The following is a 17,190-nucleotide window of genomic DNA, read 5'->3' as shown; positions in this document are numbered from 1 at the left end:
GACTAAGTTTGTAAAAATTTGGGCCATGACCATCACATTACGACTGTACCTGGCCAAGGGCAATTGGTAATACCACCATCTAAGACATACCTCAACTTTGGATTAAAAGAAAGTCACAATACAGCATTTTTTTTAAAGGTTCAACAGTGTGTGTATTTATATATGTATATGTATGTATTTACATGTGTATATGTATGTGTATATATGTACTTACATGTGTTCATATATACATATATTTATATATCATATCTCTTGTAACCACCATTTCAGTTAGTTTTAAAATTTTAAAGACTATCAAAGCTTTAGTAGTAGCCTGTTTTTGTTTCATTTAACAAATTTGAGCTACTAAATCTATCTTTATTATTATATCTGTAGTAAATATACCATACTACAGTCCTCTCGAATTCGACCGATTAAATGATATTTATAAAAGATTGTCACTATTCTCTTTGGCAGTGTCTACTTCTCAATGGTTAAAAACAGTAAGGTGAGCCTCAAGGCCTCTAACCTGACATGGTGGTATGGGTCCTGGCACCACCAAGCTCCTCCTGAGTAACATCCTCATTGGTGACAGACTTCACAACATCCGGGCCAGTGATGAACAGGTAGGAGGTGTCCTGAAATTAGAATTACAGAAGGATCAATCTCAGGCACCTTAGAGTTGACACTGCCAAGACAAATGCAGAGAAGTTAGTGATGTGACAGAACCAGGTTAGGATGCTACTCAAAGATACCTATCCAAACTAAAGACCCAAGGTTTCCCTGCCTCACTGTCTACTAAGAAAATTTCTACCGTATGGTTCTGTCTCAGCAAAATGATTTGCAGCATGCCTAACGTTGCAGGTCACTCATCTGTAAACACCTTAACTGGGAGCCCTTATTCAGAGCTTGCTGTGCACCAAGCATTTTTTAAAGCACTTCATGGGATTGTGTAAGTAAGCCTATTTTCACCCTATTATCACCCCCATTTATAAACGGGGAAACTGAGTCACTGTGACAGTATATATAGTTTACCTAAAATTAACCAGCCACCTTAAGCCATTTGGAGACCATGACAATCAATGCTTTGGGGTTTTAAGAGGGTGACATTTAATTTTTAGTTTTTAAACATAAAAGCATTTCATAAAACACTAAAAAAGAATAGGAGATACAGTAGAATGTAGGTCTATATCCAAGCCCTTATTTCCAACCCTCCAATTTCCCTCCCCAAAGGCAACCACTGTCAGTTTCTCTCCTTGCAAGACATCCATGCATATGTGAGCATTAATATTTATCATTAAATAGTAATATTTAATACTGTCCTCTTATTTTCTTTCCAGCACAGTGTCCTAAAACTTCTTGACGACCATTCTGAATCAGGACAGTAGGATATGTATAATAATTTAATAGTCACCTACTGATGGTCCTTTAGGTTATTTCCAGTATTTTGCTATAACAAGCAATTCCACAGTCAATATCTTACTACAGTCATCTCTGGCAGCTCACTGTTCATTTTCTTTGTTCACTTTTCTATTGGATACTTATTTTTATATACTGAGGAAATTAGTCCTTAAACTAATAAGTGTGTTTCATCAGTCTATTTTATGGATCCTTGGCTTGGAACCCTGCTAGAAAGGTCTAGCTAGAAAGGTCTTTCTTCCCCACTCCACACAGACCCATAAACAAATGTTCACAATAGCATTATCTATAACAGTCAAAAACCAGGAAATAACCCAATGTCCAATCAACATGTGAAATCTCAAAATAATTATCCCAAGTGAAAGGACCCACCCATCCCACCACCCACCAAAAAAGAAAAGTATATACTTTTTGTATGTGTTTTATACATAGAAAGTGTCATTTTGAATGATTCTCTTTATATAACATTCTAAAAAATGCAAATTAGTTTATTGTGATAGGAAGCAGATGAATGGTTACCTGAAGACAGGGTCAAGAGGGAAGGAAGGATGGATTACAAGGATATATGAGGAAACCTTTGGAGGGGGGTTGGTTATGTTCCTTATCTTAATTGTGGTTATGGCTTCGCAGTTGTATACATGTGTCAAACTCAAACTACACAACTTAAATATGTGCAGTTCATCATAGAATTATATCTCAAAGTTGTAAAAAAAAAAAAAAAACAAAACAAAAGTGGAACTGCAAAGAGCCAAGAATATCCCATACCACTTGAAGAAGAATAAGGAGGGACCACTTGCTGTACCAACTCTCAGTATTTGTCATACAGCCCCTGTCACGAAGACAGTGTGGTGCTGGTGCAGAGAGAAGGCAACAGATCCCAAAAGAGCTCAGTGAAATACTGATATATGGACGCTTGATTCATGATACAGGTGGCATTACACAGTAGGAAAGGATGCGCTTTTCAATAGAAGCCTCTCAGTCAACTAAGTAACTGTAGGAAAAAAATGAAACTAACCTCTATTTCATATTATGTGTAAACTTCAATTCCAACTAGACTGAAACATAAATGTAAAAGGTAAAATAATAAAGCTTTTAGAAAAGAGAAATGATCTTCATGACTTTGGGGTAGAAAAAAGTTCAAGAACTAAGATACACTACCCATAAAGTACACATTTCACGGTGGTTCTCCTATCAAAAGAGCATAGAAGCCAGCTTGAAGGGTCTCCCGTTGGCTAAGTGAGGACAATTTGAGCGTGAAAACAAATAATGCTAGTAATGGATTAGAAACACCTGAGTAGAACAGGAAATCCAGAAACCCACTTAATAACAAATCCGCGAAATAAACAAATGCCCAAGGAAGCAGGGTTCTTCCTTAGGGTAGGATGCCAACTGATATGAAGCAAATGGTAGAGCTGGTAAATACCAATTTTGTAAAAATTGGTATTTGTCGTATAATGTCAAGTAGCCCCCTGGCATGGTCTCTATCTCCCAAAAAGTATTAATCAGTTACAAAAGAAAAAAACAATAACCACACAGCAGAGAAACCAGACAACACCTTGAACAGTGATCAAATATCACCAGTGAAGGGCGGATGGACATCACTTGTCTCTAGATGTGTCATCTGAACAGGATACATCACTTACGTAGTAGACACACCGGGATACCTGATCTGAATCTAATCATGAGGAAACATGAGATAAACACCGCTGAGGAACGATCTAATAATCTGTTTTGCAGCCTTCAAAAATGTCAGTGTCATAACAAAGTCTGAAGAGCTGGTGCAGATTAAAGGGAGCTCATTAGGACAGGACAAGTGAATGCAGTATGTGGTCCCCAAGTGGGTCCTTCACGGAAGAAAAAAAGTGCTATCAAGGACCTTATTGGGACAACTGACCAAACAGAATCTGAATGGCAGAGAGACTCGAGTATCATACAGGATAGATTATACATTGGGCACACATGAAACGAGTCTCAATAAATTTAAAAAGATGACAAAAACAGTTTGTATGATTTCAATTACAATGGGATGAAACTAGAAATAGAAGGAGAACTGGAAAATTCAAATATGTGGAAATTAAACATCACACTCTTTAAAAAAAAACCACTGTGTCAAAGACAAAAATCAAGTGAAATTGGAAAATAACTTGAGACAAATGGAAGTGAAAACACAACATATAAAAATTTATCTGATACAATAAAAGCAGTGCTAAGAGGGGAAGTCATAGCTGTAAACACACAAGGAAGAAGAAAGATCCCAAATAACCTAACTTTATACCTTCAGAAAAAAAGAATCAACTAAACCTAAAGTTAGCAGAAAGAAGAAAATAAAGATTAGAACAGAGCATGAAAAATAAAAGCTAGAAAGGCAAGATATAAATAGATACACACACCCCCAATGGAACCACAAGTTCATTCTTCAAAAAGATTAGCAAAATCGACCTATCTTTTGTTAGATGGACTAAGAAAAAGAGACTCAAATTACTAAAATAAGAAATGAAAATGATATTACTACCAATTCTACAGAAATAAAAAGAGTACTATGAACAATTCTACACCAAACTGGATAACCTAGATGAAATGAACAATTCCTAGAAACAGCAACCTATAAGACTAATCAGTAACAGATGGCTTCACCAGTGAATTCTACCAAACATTTCAAGAAGGATTAAACAGCAATCCCTCTCAAACCCTTCCAAAAAAAATTAAAGAGGATGAAACACTTCCTAAGTGTTGGAAGGTCCACCATTACCTTAATGCCAAAGCCAAAGACAGAAAAGAAAGGTACAGATCAATATCCCATATAAATACTGATACAAAAATACTCAAAATACTGGCAAACCTAACTCAACATTTAAAAGAATTATACAGGGGCACCTGGGTGGCTCAGTCATTAAGCATCTGCCTTCGGCTCAGGTCATGATCCCAGGGTCCTGGGATTGAGCCCCACATCGGGCTCCCTGCTCGGCAGGAAGCCTGCTTCTCTCTCTCCTCCTGCTTGTGTTCCCTCTCTGTGTCTCTCTCTGTCAAATAATAAAATCTTAAAAAAAATAAAATAAAATAAAAGAATTATACAACAAGACCAAATGGAATTTTTCCTGACATGTACGAATGGTCCAACACACAGACAGCAATGTAAAATACCTCAATAAACAAAGGGGGAAAAACTACATGCTCATCACAATCGATGTAGAAAAAGCATCTGACAAAATTCAACACCCTAGCATGATAAAAATACTCAGAAAACTAGAAATAGAAAGCATAATAAAGGCAATTTATGAAAAACCCACAGCTAGTATCATACTCCATGGTGAAAGACTGAAAGCTTTTCTTCTAAGTTCAGGTAACAAGGCAAGAAAGCCTACTTTCACCACTTCTAATCAACACAGTACTAGAAGTCCTAGCCAGAGCAATTAGACAAGAAAAAAGAAAAGACATACAAATCAGAAATGATGAAGTAAAATTATCTGTCTGCAGATGACATTTTATATGTAGAAAACTAAAGATTCCCCGGGGGGGGGGGGGGGGGGGGGGAAACAAAATGAACAAATTAATCAAAGTTGCTGGATACAAAATTAGCTACATTGTAGACACCCTCTCAGTTGCCTGAATTGCTTGGACTCAAGGAGGGCTATCAGCTCTGGGTCCAGCACCCTTATTTCAGACTAAGATGAAAAAGGAGGCAATGACCACTGTCATTTAATGCATAGCTGAGAGTGGAGGTTTGGTTGCATCTAAATTCAAAAGCAAACTGAAAATTACATTCAACCACTTTTTTTTTTAGGAGAAAGAGGAGTCCAAGATGGTGGAGGAGTAGGAGACCTTAATTTCATCTGATCCTGGGAATTCAGCTAGATAGCTATCAAGTCATTCTGAACACCTGCGAACTCCATCAGAGATCAAAGAAAATAGCAGAAATTCTATGAACAGAAAAGTGACCACTTTCTGCAAGGTAAGAGCATGGAGAAGTGAATCTAAGGCAATATATGAGAAGACAGACTGTGGGGGATCAGGAGCCTCCATCAGCCGGCTACCGGCAAGTAAGAGAGCAATGGAGCACAAAAATCATAACTTTTAGAAGTCTGCTCCCATTTGAGACATTGCTCAGGCGGCTAAGCGGGGTAGAACCCTCTCTAGGAGTGTGGTCTCAGGATCCTCGGGGTCACAGGAAGACTGGGGGAACCTGAGTGAGGCAAGCTCCCAGGTATCAGAGCAGGGAAGCCGGCTGCAAACAGTGAGCCCAGAAGTGGGCTCTCAGCTCAGGGTTGCCATAAACTGTGATCCACAGCACAATTGGGCGACTAGTCTCCAAGCAGGGATCCAACAAGCAGCAGAACAGGTGAGACCCCCCCTTCCTCCCCCGGGAGGAGTGGCACAGGATCTGCAGGGTTTGGAGACTCAAAGCGGGGTCGCATGCCTGAGATAGAAACGCTCGGTCACAGGATGGGTGAGCACTGAGTGTGGCCTGAGACCAGGGAGACAGGATTAATTGACTGCTTTCACTGAAGGCTCACTGAGGAATGGGGCCCCAAGCATTCAGCTCTGGGGCCAGAGATTGGAAGGCCACCATTTTCATTCTCGTCCTCTAAAGCTGTGCATAAAGCCTTCAAGGAACAAAAGTCACATAGAGCAAATTTAAGAAAACAGAAGATCATAGGGAAAGAGAGGAAAAAATAAAACAAGAGGAAACCAGATAGGGAGACAGACCATAAGAGACTCTTAATCATAGGAAATAAACTGAGGGTTGCTGGAGGAGATGGGGGTGGAGGGATGGGGTAACTGGGGGACAGACATTAAGGAGGGCACGTGATGTAATGAGCACTGGGTTTTATACAAGACTGATGAATCACAGACCGGTACTCTGAAAGCAATAATATATTACATGTTAATTAACTGAATTTAAATTTTAAAAAATATCAAAAAAAACCTTTTAAACTACTTTTTTTTTTTTGGCACTGCAGTGAGTTAAGTATTCTGTCATTGTTAGCTTAGCAGTTTCCTTAGGTCTAATTCGGGTCACTAAAGGTGACACAAAGTTCCTCTGGGCTTACAGCATCATGCTGTATCATGATATGGAAGGTGCCAAGGAGGCCGCCCCAAAATGGGCCACTTTGACATAAAGATTATTTTAAGTTAAAAAGCAATCAAAATCCAGCAGATTCGGGAAAAGCTCTTTACCTCCCCTACAACTGCCTGAAAAGAATTTAGAGAGAGGATCTGCTCCAGAAGGAGCTATCACCATGGATAACTACATTACAATGAACTAGGTATGGTAGACAGGGAGGAACTTAACAAGGCCTGTTTGATCAAAGGCTTCAATGCCCCATTGTTTCTGAGTGGCCCAGCAAACATTTGTTTACCAAACATTTACTCTTTTTCATCTTCCGGCTCCTTAGCTCAGGACTATATATATACCTCATTCTGCCTGTCTTTGGAATTTCCATGTCTGTATGGATTCCCTGTAGGTCTGAAATTAAATTTGATTTTCTCCTGCTCAAAAAAAAAAAAAAAAGCTGCATTTTTATACAGCAACAACAAACAATCCGGAAAGGAAATTACAAAAACAATTTCATTTACAATAGCTTCTAAAAGAATAAAGTACTTAGGAATGACTTAACAAAAAAGGCACAAGATTTGTACACTGAAAACTATAAAACATCACTGAAAGAAATTTAAAAACTCACAAATAGAAAAACATCTCATATTCATGAGATTAAAGACTCAATACCGTTAAGATGTCAACACTACCAAAAACAATTTACAGATTCAATGCCATCCCTATCAAAACCACAATGACTTTTCTTGCAAAAATAGAAAAACCCATCCTAAAATTGATGAGGAATCTCAGAGAACTCTGTATAACCAAAACAATCCTGAAAAAGAACAAAGTTGGAGGGCTCACACTTCCTTGACTTCCTTGACTTCAAAACCTACTACAAAGCTAGAGAAATCAAAACAGTGTGGTAGAGGCTTGAAGACATATAGACCAGCCAAACAACATAAAGAGCCCAGAAATGAACCCTCATATATATGCTCAAATGGTTTGGCAATGATATTTATACCATCCAATGGAGAAAGGACAGTCTTTTCAATGAATGGTGATGGGAAAACGTCATATTCACATGCAAAAGAATGAAGTTGGACTTTATGTTATACCATATACAAAATTAACTGAAATAGGATCAAAAGTCTACAAGAGCTAAAAGCATAACACTTAGGAAACAGGGGCAAAATCTCATGACACTGGATCTGGCAAGACTTCTTAGATATAGACAAAAATGCAGAGGCAACATAAGATAATAAACTGGACTTAATCAAAATTACAATTTTTTTTTTTAAGATTTTATTTATTTGATAGAGAGACAAAGAGCGAGAGAGGGAATACAAAGCAGGGGGAATGGGAGAGGGAGAAGCAGACTTCCCAATGAGCAGGGAGCCTGATGTGGGGCTTGATCCCAGGACCCTGGGATCATGACCTGAGCCAAAGGCAGACACTTAACGACTGAGCCACCCAGGTGCCCCTCAAAATCACAATCTTATACAAAGGACACTACCAACAGAATGAAAAGGCAGCCCACAGATTGGGAGAAAATATTTGCAAATCATGTATCTGTTAAGTCACTAATATACAGAATATTTATTTTTAAATAAAACTTTTAAAAACTTTTAAAAACTCCTATAATTCAGGGCGCCTGGGTGGCTCATCTGTTAAGTGTCTGCCTTCGGCTCAGGTCATGATCCCAGGGTCCTGGGATCAAGCCCCGCATCAGGCTCCCTGTTCGGCGGGAAGCCTGCTTCTCTCTCTCCCACTCTCCCTGCTTGTGTTCCCTCTCTCGCTGTGTCTCTCTGTGTCAAATAAATAAAATCTTTAAAAAAAAAAAAAACCTCCTATAACTCAACAACAAAAAGTAATTCAAAAATTGACAGGGGCCTAAGCAACATTTTTCTAGATATATCTCCTCAGGCAAAAGAAACAAAAGCAAAAATAAACTACTGGGACTACATCAAAACAAAAAAAGCAGGCACGTGGGTGGCTCAGTTGGTTAAGCAACTGCCTTTGGCTCAGGTCACGGTCCTGCAGTCCCAGGATCAAGTCCCGCATCAGGCTCCCTGCTCAGCAGGGAGTCTGCTTCTCCCTCTGACCCTCCCCCCTCCCATATGTTCTCGCTCTCTCTAACAAAATCTAAAAAAAAAAAAAAAGTTATTTAAAAAAAAAACTTTTGCAAAGCAAAGGAAATGATCAAAACAAAAAGGCAACATACTGAATGGGAGAAAATATTTACAAATGATGTGTCTGATAAGGGGTTAATATCCAAAACCAACAAAACTCAACACCAAAATAATCCCACTGAAAATGGGCAGAAGATATGAACAGACATTTCTCCAAAGAAGACATCCAGATGGCCAACAGACACATGAAAAGATGCTCAACATCACTCTTCATCAGGGAAATGCAAACCAAAACCACAATGAGATGTCACCTCACACGTGTCAGAATGGCTAATAAAATTATGAATGAAAGGGGAGAGAGCATGACTAACACCAAGGAAATAGAAAGAAATAGAAAAAAAAAAACCTGGAAGAAATGCATGCCTTCCTGGAAACCTATAAACTACCAAGAGTGAAACAGGAAGAAATTGACAATCGGAATAGACCAATAACCAGTAACAAAATTGAAGCAGTGATCAAAAAACCTCCCAAAAAACAAGAGTCCAGGGCCTGATGGATTCCCAGGGGAATTCTATCAAACATTCAAAGGAGAAATAATACCTAGTCTCCTGAAGCTGTTTCAAAAAATAGAAACAGAAAGAAAACTTCCAAACTCATGCTATGAGGCCAGCAGTACCTTGATCTCAAAACCAGGCAAAGATCCCATCAAAAAGGAGAATTACAGACCAATATCCCTGATAAATACGGATGCCAAAATTCCCAACAAGATCCTTGCTAATAGGCTCCAACAGTACATTAAAAGGATTATCCATCACGACCAGGTGGGATTTATTCCTGGGATGCAAGGGTGGTATGACATTCGCAAATCAATCAATGTGACAGAACACATTAATAGGATAAGAGACAAGAACCATCTGATCCTCTCAATTGATGCAGAAAAAGCCTTTCACAAAATACAGCATCCTTTCCTGATTAAAACTCTTCAGAGTGTAGGAATAGAGGGAACATTCCTCAATTTCATAAAAACCATCTATAAAAAGCCCACAGCGAATATCATTCTCAATGGGGAAAAGCTGAGAGCTTTTCCCTTAAGATCAGGAACACGACAAGAATGCCCACTCTCACTACTATTGTTCAACATAGTACTAGAAGTCCTAACATCAGCAATCTGACAACAAAAAGAAATAAAAGGTATTCAAACTGGCAAAGAAGAAGTCAAACTCTCTCTCTTTGCAGATGACATGATACTTTATGTGGAAAACACAAAAGACTCCACCCCCAAATTACTAGAACTTATACAGCAATTCAGTAATGTGGCAGGGTACAGACACACAAACCAATAGAGCAGAATCAAGAGCCCAAAAGTAAACCCTCATATACACTGTCAACTAATATTTGACAAGGGAGCCAAGAATATTCAATGAGAAGAGAGCTATGGCTCTTCAATAAATGATCTTAGGGGCACCTGGGTGGCTCAGGTCATGATCCCGGAGTCGTGGGATCAAGTCCCTCGTCAGGCTCCCTGCTCAGCAGGGAGTCTGCTTCTCCCTCTACCCCTCCCCCATGCTTGTGATCTCTCTCTCTCTGACTCTTACTCTCTCTCTCTCAAATAAATAAAATCTTAAAAAAATAAAAAAATAAATATTTTGGGAAAACTGGATCACTACAGGCAAAAGAATGCAAAAGAATCACTACAGGCAAAAAGACCATATATTCAGCTGGTCACAAAAATTAACTCAAAATGGATTAAAGATTTAAAGACCTGAAACCATAAAACTCTTAGAAGAAAACACAGGGAGGGGTGCCTGGGTGGCTCAGTCAAGTGCCTTCAGTTTAGGTCTTGACCCCAGAGGGTCCTGGGATCGAGCCCCACATAGGGCTCCCTGTTCAGCAGGAGCCTGCTTCTCCCTCTCCCTCTGTCCCTCCTCTGCTTGTGCACTCTCCCTCGCTCACTCTCTCAAATAAAATCTTTAAAAAAAAGAAAACATAGGGAACAATTTTATGGATGACACCAAAAGCATAAGCAACAAAAGCAAAAATTAGCAAGTAGGACATCAAACTAAATAAAAAGCTTCTACAGAGCAAAAGAAAATCAACAAAATGAAAAGGCAACCTACTGAATGAGAGAAAATATTTGCAAATCATATATCTGAAAAGGGGTTAATATCAAAAATATTTAAAGAACACCTACAACTCAATAACAACTACAGTAAAAATCCAAAATGGTAATTATGTGAAGTGAAAAATGTGTTAACTAACCTTATTGTGATAAACATTTTACAATATATGTCTGTATAAAGCTATCACATTGTATACTTTAAACTTACACAGTGTTATATGACAACTATATCAATAAAGCTAGAAAAAAACTTTTAATGAACAGAAGATCTCAATAGACATTTCTCCAAGGAAGACCTACAAATGGTCAACAAGTATATGAAAAAATACAACATCACTAATCATCAGGGAAACGTAAATCAAAACCAAAAGGAGGTAGCACCTCAACCTGTTAGAATGGCTATTATCAAAAAGACAAGAAATAAGTGTTGGCAAGAATGTGGAGGAAAGGGAACCCTTGTGCACCACTGGGAATGTAAATGAATACAGCCACTATGGAAAACAGTAGGGAAGTTCCTCAAAAAATTAAAAAATTATCATATGATCCAATAATTCTACTTTTGGATATATATACACAAAGGAAACCATCAACAAAACTAAAAGACAATCTACTAAATGGGAAAAGATATTTGAAAATGACATATCTGATAAAGGGTTAGTATCTAAAATACATGAAGAACTGACAGAACTCAACACCCCCAAAACAAATAACCCAAACAAAAAAATGGGCAGAAGTAATGAACAGACATTTCTCCAAAGAAGACATACAGATGGCTAACAGACACATGAAAAGATGTTCAACATCACTCATCTTCAGGGAAATGCAAATCAAAACCACAATGAGGTATCACCTCACACCTATCAGAATGGCTAAAATCAAAAACACAAGAAACAAGTGTTGGCGAGGATGTGGAGAAAAAGGAACTCTTGTGCACTGTCAGTGGGAATGCCAACTGGTGCAGTCACTGTGGAAAACAGTATGGAGGTTCCTCAAAAAATTTTTTAAAAACTACCCTATGATCCAGTAATCATACCACCAAAGAATACAAAAACACTAATTCAAAGGGATATATGTACCCCTAGGTTTATTGCAGCATTATTTACAATAGCCAAATTATGGAAACAGCCCCCAAATGTCCATGATTGATGAATGGATAGTGATACATACACACACACACACACAGGAATATTATTCAGCCATAAAAAAGAATGAAATCTTGCCATTTGTGACAACGTGGGTAGAGTTAGAGTACAAGGCTAAGTGAAATAAGTCAGTCAGAGAAAAACAAATACCATATGATTTCACTCATATGTGGAATTTAAGAAACAAAACAAATGAACAAAGGGAAAAAAAGACAAGCCAAAAAACAGACCCTTAACTATAAAGAACAGATGGTTCCTAGAGGGGAGATGGGTGGGGGATGGGTGAAATAGGTGAAGGGGATTAAGAGTGCACTTATTTTGAAGAGCACTGAGTAATATATGGAATTGTTGAATCGCTATATTGTACACCTGAAACTAAATAACACTGTGTGTTAACTACATTAGAATTAAAATTTTTTTAAAAGAAAATGAAATCAAGATCTCAGATATTTGTACTCCCATGTTCACTGCACCTTATTTACAAAAGCCAAGATACGAAAACGACCTAAGTGTCCAGCAACGGATGAATGGATAAAGAAAATGCAATACAGACATTATTCAGTCATGACAAAGAAGGAAATCCTGCCGTTCGCGACAACATGGGTGGACCTTGAAAGCATTTCACTCATGGCTAATTATTACCCGTGTATAAATGCATGTGCTAAGTGAAATAAAATCACAAAGAGAACGACAGGTAATGTATGATCTCACTTATGTGTGGAATGTAAAAAGCCGAACTCATAAAAACAGTAGAATGGTGGTTACCAGGGGCTGGGGACTGGAGGAAATGGGGAGGTGCTGGTGAAAGGTGTAAACTTACAGTTATAAGATGAATAAGTTCTGGGGATCTCATGTACAGCATAGTGATTCCTACTGTTAATGCTGTATTATACACTTGACAATTGCTAGGAGAGGAGATCTTAATATGTTCTCACCACAAAAAAGAAATGGTAATCATCTGAGATGACAGAGGTGCTGGCTAACTAACAGTAGGGTTAGCAAGGGACACCAAGAAGGCTGGAGAGGTGAGAAGAAATGCCAGAGAAGACAGAGTGGAAGCAAAGGAAAACGAATGTTGCTAATACTCTGAGGAAAATGCATGTTAAAGATCATTGACAGTGACACAGAAATCACTGATGACCTTAAAAAAAAAAAAAAAAAAGCTTTTAGTGGAGTGAGGGGGTAGAGCCAAATTGGAATGTGTTAAGGAAAGAATGGGAAGATAGGAATAGGGCAATAGCCACAGGGAGACGCAGACTAGGGGAGGGCTTTTGTGGTTGTTTTGAAGATAGGAAATACCTGAACAGGGGATAGTTCTGATGGGAGGACCCAGTACCAAGGGAGAGGCTGAAGATGGTAGATAGAAGAGAATGGACAGAAGGCTGGCTACTGACAAGGTATGAAAAGTCGCAGTCCATGATAGGCACAAATGTAGGAAGAGGGGGAGAGAAGGGACTTAGCCAAAGGAACTGCCACCTCTGTTCCCGGCAGGAAGAGGAGGACTGGGTGAGCTCAGGAAGGTACTGTATATATCAATTTCGTAGGCAAGGTAGAGAGAGTTCTGCTTTGTTCAGGAAGAGATGTGGTCATCTGAATTTTTAAAGTTTTTTTTTTATTATTATTCATTTGAGACACAGAGATACTGAGAGAGAGAAAGCATGAACAGGGGGAGAGGCAGAGGGAGAGGGAGAAGCAGGCTCCCCGCTGAGCCAGGAGCTGGACGTGGGGCTCGATACCAGGACTCTAGGATCATGACCTGAGCTGAAGGCAGACGCTTAACCATCTGAGCCTCCCAGGTGACCCGATCATCTGAATTTTTAAAGCCCACCCCTATTGAACATATAGGTTGCTTTCAGTCTGTCACTAAGAACAAAATATCTGGATCAAAGAGTAAGCACTTTTCAAACTTTCTCAATTCCTACTGCCAAACTACGCTCAAGAAAAAGGTGTTCCCTATTTACATTCCCTCTATTTACAGCGTTCTCCTCATATTGGAGGACTATCTTTACCTCCCCCCCCAAATCTGTCTTGGCATTTATTGCTCATTATTATTAAATATATTTTATGAGGAAAGACTAATTTTTTAAAAAGGTATCAAGTTAAAGTAATTACCCATGTATAAATGCAAGGCCTCATTTAAAATTAGAAATCTCATTCCAGCCAAATTATGTACTAAAGATAAAGCACCTCTCAAAATGAAGTTAGAGATCAGATTTACCATTATAGACAATATGTAATGAAATGGCAAACAGCCGAAGAAATAAAGGTAGGACATAAGAAACAACTTCCCAATAAAGTAGATTACAGAAAAGAATCATTTGCAATTCAAGTCAACAAGTAAAATCACCCACCAATGAAGTACACAAGCACATTCTGCCACAGAAGTCCCACGAGCTACAGATTTCATGCCAAAACCTTCTCTCCATTAAGACTTTTATCATTACTATGCTGAGAGCAGTGATAATGCAGATATCCCAGATCTAGGTCAGGAACTATTTTTATTGCAGGTGAGTTACTACACAATTCTCAAAGGGCAGGAGAAACAGGCCCTTCTTTCTTACCTTTACCATGAACGTGAAATCAGTTAAAGCAGGAGAATACACAGCCCCACCAGCACACGGGCCCATGATCAGAGAAATCTGAGGGATGACTCCAGATGCCAGGACGTTCCTCTGCCAAAAGAGAAAGGCAAGGCATGTGGTTACAGAGGTATTCAAGGCACTACTTGCAGAAAGATAAAGGCAGTAATAAAATTACATTTGGCTTTTAGTCACAGAAATTCTGTGCTGGAGGCAAGAGACCTAATCAGTACAGGTTCTCCCAAAATTATATACAGTTTCTCCCCATAACAGGTGGGATGGTTGGCTTATTACTTTCTGTGGCAAATACCCTCTCTCCACTCCTTGGCAGTAGTTTCCCAAAAGCTCCAACAGGACATAAGCTCAGAGAGACTCCATTCACTCTTACCCCAGCTCCAAACACACCTCAGGCCTAGCACCCCTATCTGCACAAAGCTGGCTGAAAAAATGAATGAAAATCTTAGGCGGAATATACAGGGCCAACACTTATCCTGGAGCCAGGACCTCTGTTTAGAGCCCTTCACACCCACCAGAGGGTACCCAGCAGTTACAAGGCAAGGCGAAGAGGTGGGTGCTACTTTACTCTGAGTCTTCAATGTCTGCCCACCTCTAGGCAGGGCATATGGGGAAAGGGAGGTAGCAGGAGCCAGGAAGGCTCAATGGGGACAGAGGTATGTGAAGGGCCAAGCCACAGGCCACCTCCTGGGAAAGGAAAAAAAAAATGGGGTCTGGAAGACCCAGGCAAGATGATAAAGTCCAATGACTCCTTGCCCAACCCCCAACTTTTTTCCTTCCTCTGGGTTCCATCAGCATAAGAGAAGCATGTCCACTTTTAGCCATTTCTTGGTTCTGAGTCCAATTTCTATAAATCATAGGACATAGCTGAGGACAGTACAAAAAGCCAAAGCCATCTATAGAGGATTCTGGGAAGATGGCAGAGAGGGAAGCACCAGGAATCTGTCCTCACCTAGACAACAACTGGACTGACATAATCTGTCTGATAAAACTTTTTGAAACTCTTGTCTATTGACGGCTTCCAACTCCCAGCAGAAAATCTGGAGAATAAACTGTGGTTAACTCCAGTCCATTTTAGCTCTTAGTACAATAGCAGCTCCTCATCCACTGCCCCCTAGCCACAAGGCAAGCAGCTGGACATATATTCCTGGAGCAGCTACACAGGGCTTTCAGGAGCCAGCGTAGGCGAAAAGCACTCCATCCTCCAAATATGAGGGATCATCCACTGGTGATTCTGGTTACAGAGATGTCGTTAGAGAGGTAGGTGGCCATTGTTGTACTTCCTTAACCAACCGCTGCAAGCCCCTGCCCCTGCAGCCCAGTATCACTAACCATTAGGTAAATACAAACCATAACTAGAATGGGGTACCACAACACAAACAACTGGGATGGCCACTACCAAACAGGAAACAAGTAATATTGGTGAGGATATGGAGAAATTGGAACTTTTGAACATTACTGGTGGGAATGTAAACTGGTACAGCCACTGTGGAAAACAGCATAGAGGTTCCTCAAAAATTTAAAAATTATCATGTGATCCTAGAATTCCACTTCTGGCAATATACCAAAAAGAATGGAAACCAGGATCTCAAAGAGATATCTGTACACCCACATTCACAGCAACATTACTCACAATAACTGAAACACAGAAGCAACCCAAGTGCCCATCGATGGATGAATGAATAAGCAAAATGTGGTATGTATATACAGTGGAATATTAGCCTTAAAAAGGAAAAACTTCCTGTCACGTGCTACAACATGGATAAACCTTAAGAACATTAAGTGAAGTGAAATAAGCCATTCACAAAAACACAAAATACAAAATGATTCCATGAAAGCTGGTGCAGCCACTCTGGAAAACAGTATGGAGGTTCCTCAAAAAGTTGAAAATATAACTACCCTATGACCCAGCAAACGCACTACTAGGTATATACCTCAAAGATACAAATGTAGTGGGGCACCTGGGTGGCTCAGTTGTTAAGCATCTGCCTTCGGCTTGGGTCATGATCCCAGGGTCCTGGGATGGAGCCCCGCACTAGGCTCCCTGCTCCGCGGGGAGCCTGCTTCTCCCTCTCCGACTCCCCCTGCTTGTGTTCCCTCTTTCGCTGTGTCTCTCTCTGTCAAATAAATAAAATCTTTAAAAAAAAAAAAAAGACGCAAACGTAGTGATCTGAAGGGGCACCTGCACCCCAATGTTTACAGCAGCAAATGTCCACAGTAACCAAACTATGAAAAGAGCCCAGATGTCCCTCAACAGATGGATAAAGAAGATGTGGGGTGTGTGTGTGTGTGTGTGTGTGTGTGTGTGTGTGTGTGTGTGTGTGTGTGTGTGTGTGTGTGTGTGTGTGTGTGTGTGTGTGTGTACAAACACAATGGAATACTACTCAGCCATCAAAAAGAATGAAATCTTGACATCTGCAACGACATGGATGAAACTGAACGGTATTATGCTAAGGGAAAATAAGTCAACCAGAGTAAGACAACTATCATATGATTTCACTCATACGTGGAATTTAAGAAACAACAGAGGAGCACAGAGGAAGGGGGGGCAGGAAACCAAGACTTAATCAGAGAAGGCAAACCTTAAGAGACTCTTAACTATAGGAAACAAACTGAGGGCTGCTGGAGGGGAGGTGGGTGGGGGGCTAGGGTAACAGGGTGATGGGCATTAAGAAGGGCACATGATGTAATGAGCACTGGGTGTTATATGCAACTGATGAATCAATGAATGCTACCTCTGAAACTAACAATACACTGTATGTTAATTAAT

The 17,190-nt window shown here is 39.7% G+C and overlaps 1 protein-coding gene across 5 annotated transcripts in view; it reads right to left on the bottom strand.

Moving 5' to 3' along the window:
- Positions 1–17,190, bottom strand: part of PCCB (propionyl-CoA carboxylase subunit beta) — a 100,092-nt gene that overhangs the window by 60,111 nt on the left and 22,791 nt on the right. For all 5 annotated transcript variants that reach the window (XM_027586162.2, XM_027586164.2, XM_027586163.2 and 2 more), the window contains 2 exons: positions 14,388–14,498; positions 509–617 (listed from right to left, as the gene is read on the bottom strand). In XM_027586162.2, coding sequence (XP_027441963.2) covers positions 509–617; positions 14,388–14,498 — 220 coding nt within the window. The remainder of the gene's footprint in view (positions 1–508; positions 618–14,387; positions 14,499–17,190) is intronic.

This window comes from Zalophus californianus, chromosome 1 (assembly GCF_009762305.2).
Source record: "Zalophus californianus isolate mZalCal1 chromosome 1, mZalCal1.pri.v2, whole genome shotgun sequence".
Lineage (NCBI taxonomy): Eukaryota > Metazoa > Chordata > Mammalia > Carnivora > Otariidae > Zalophus > Zalophus californianus.
The sequence above is the reverse complement of the archived record's forward strand: the minus strand, read 5'-3'. Positions and strand labels throughout refer to the sequence as shown.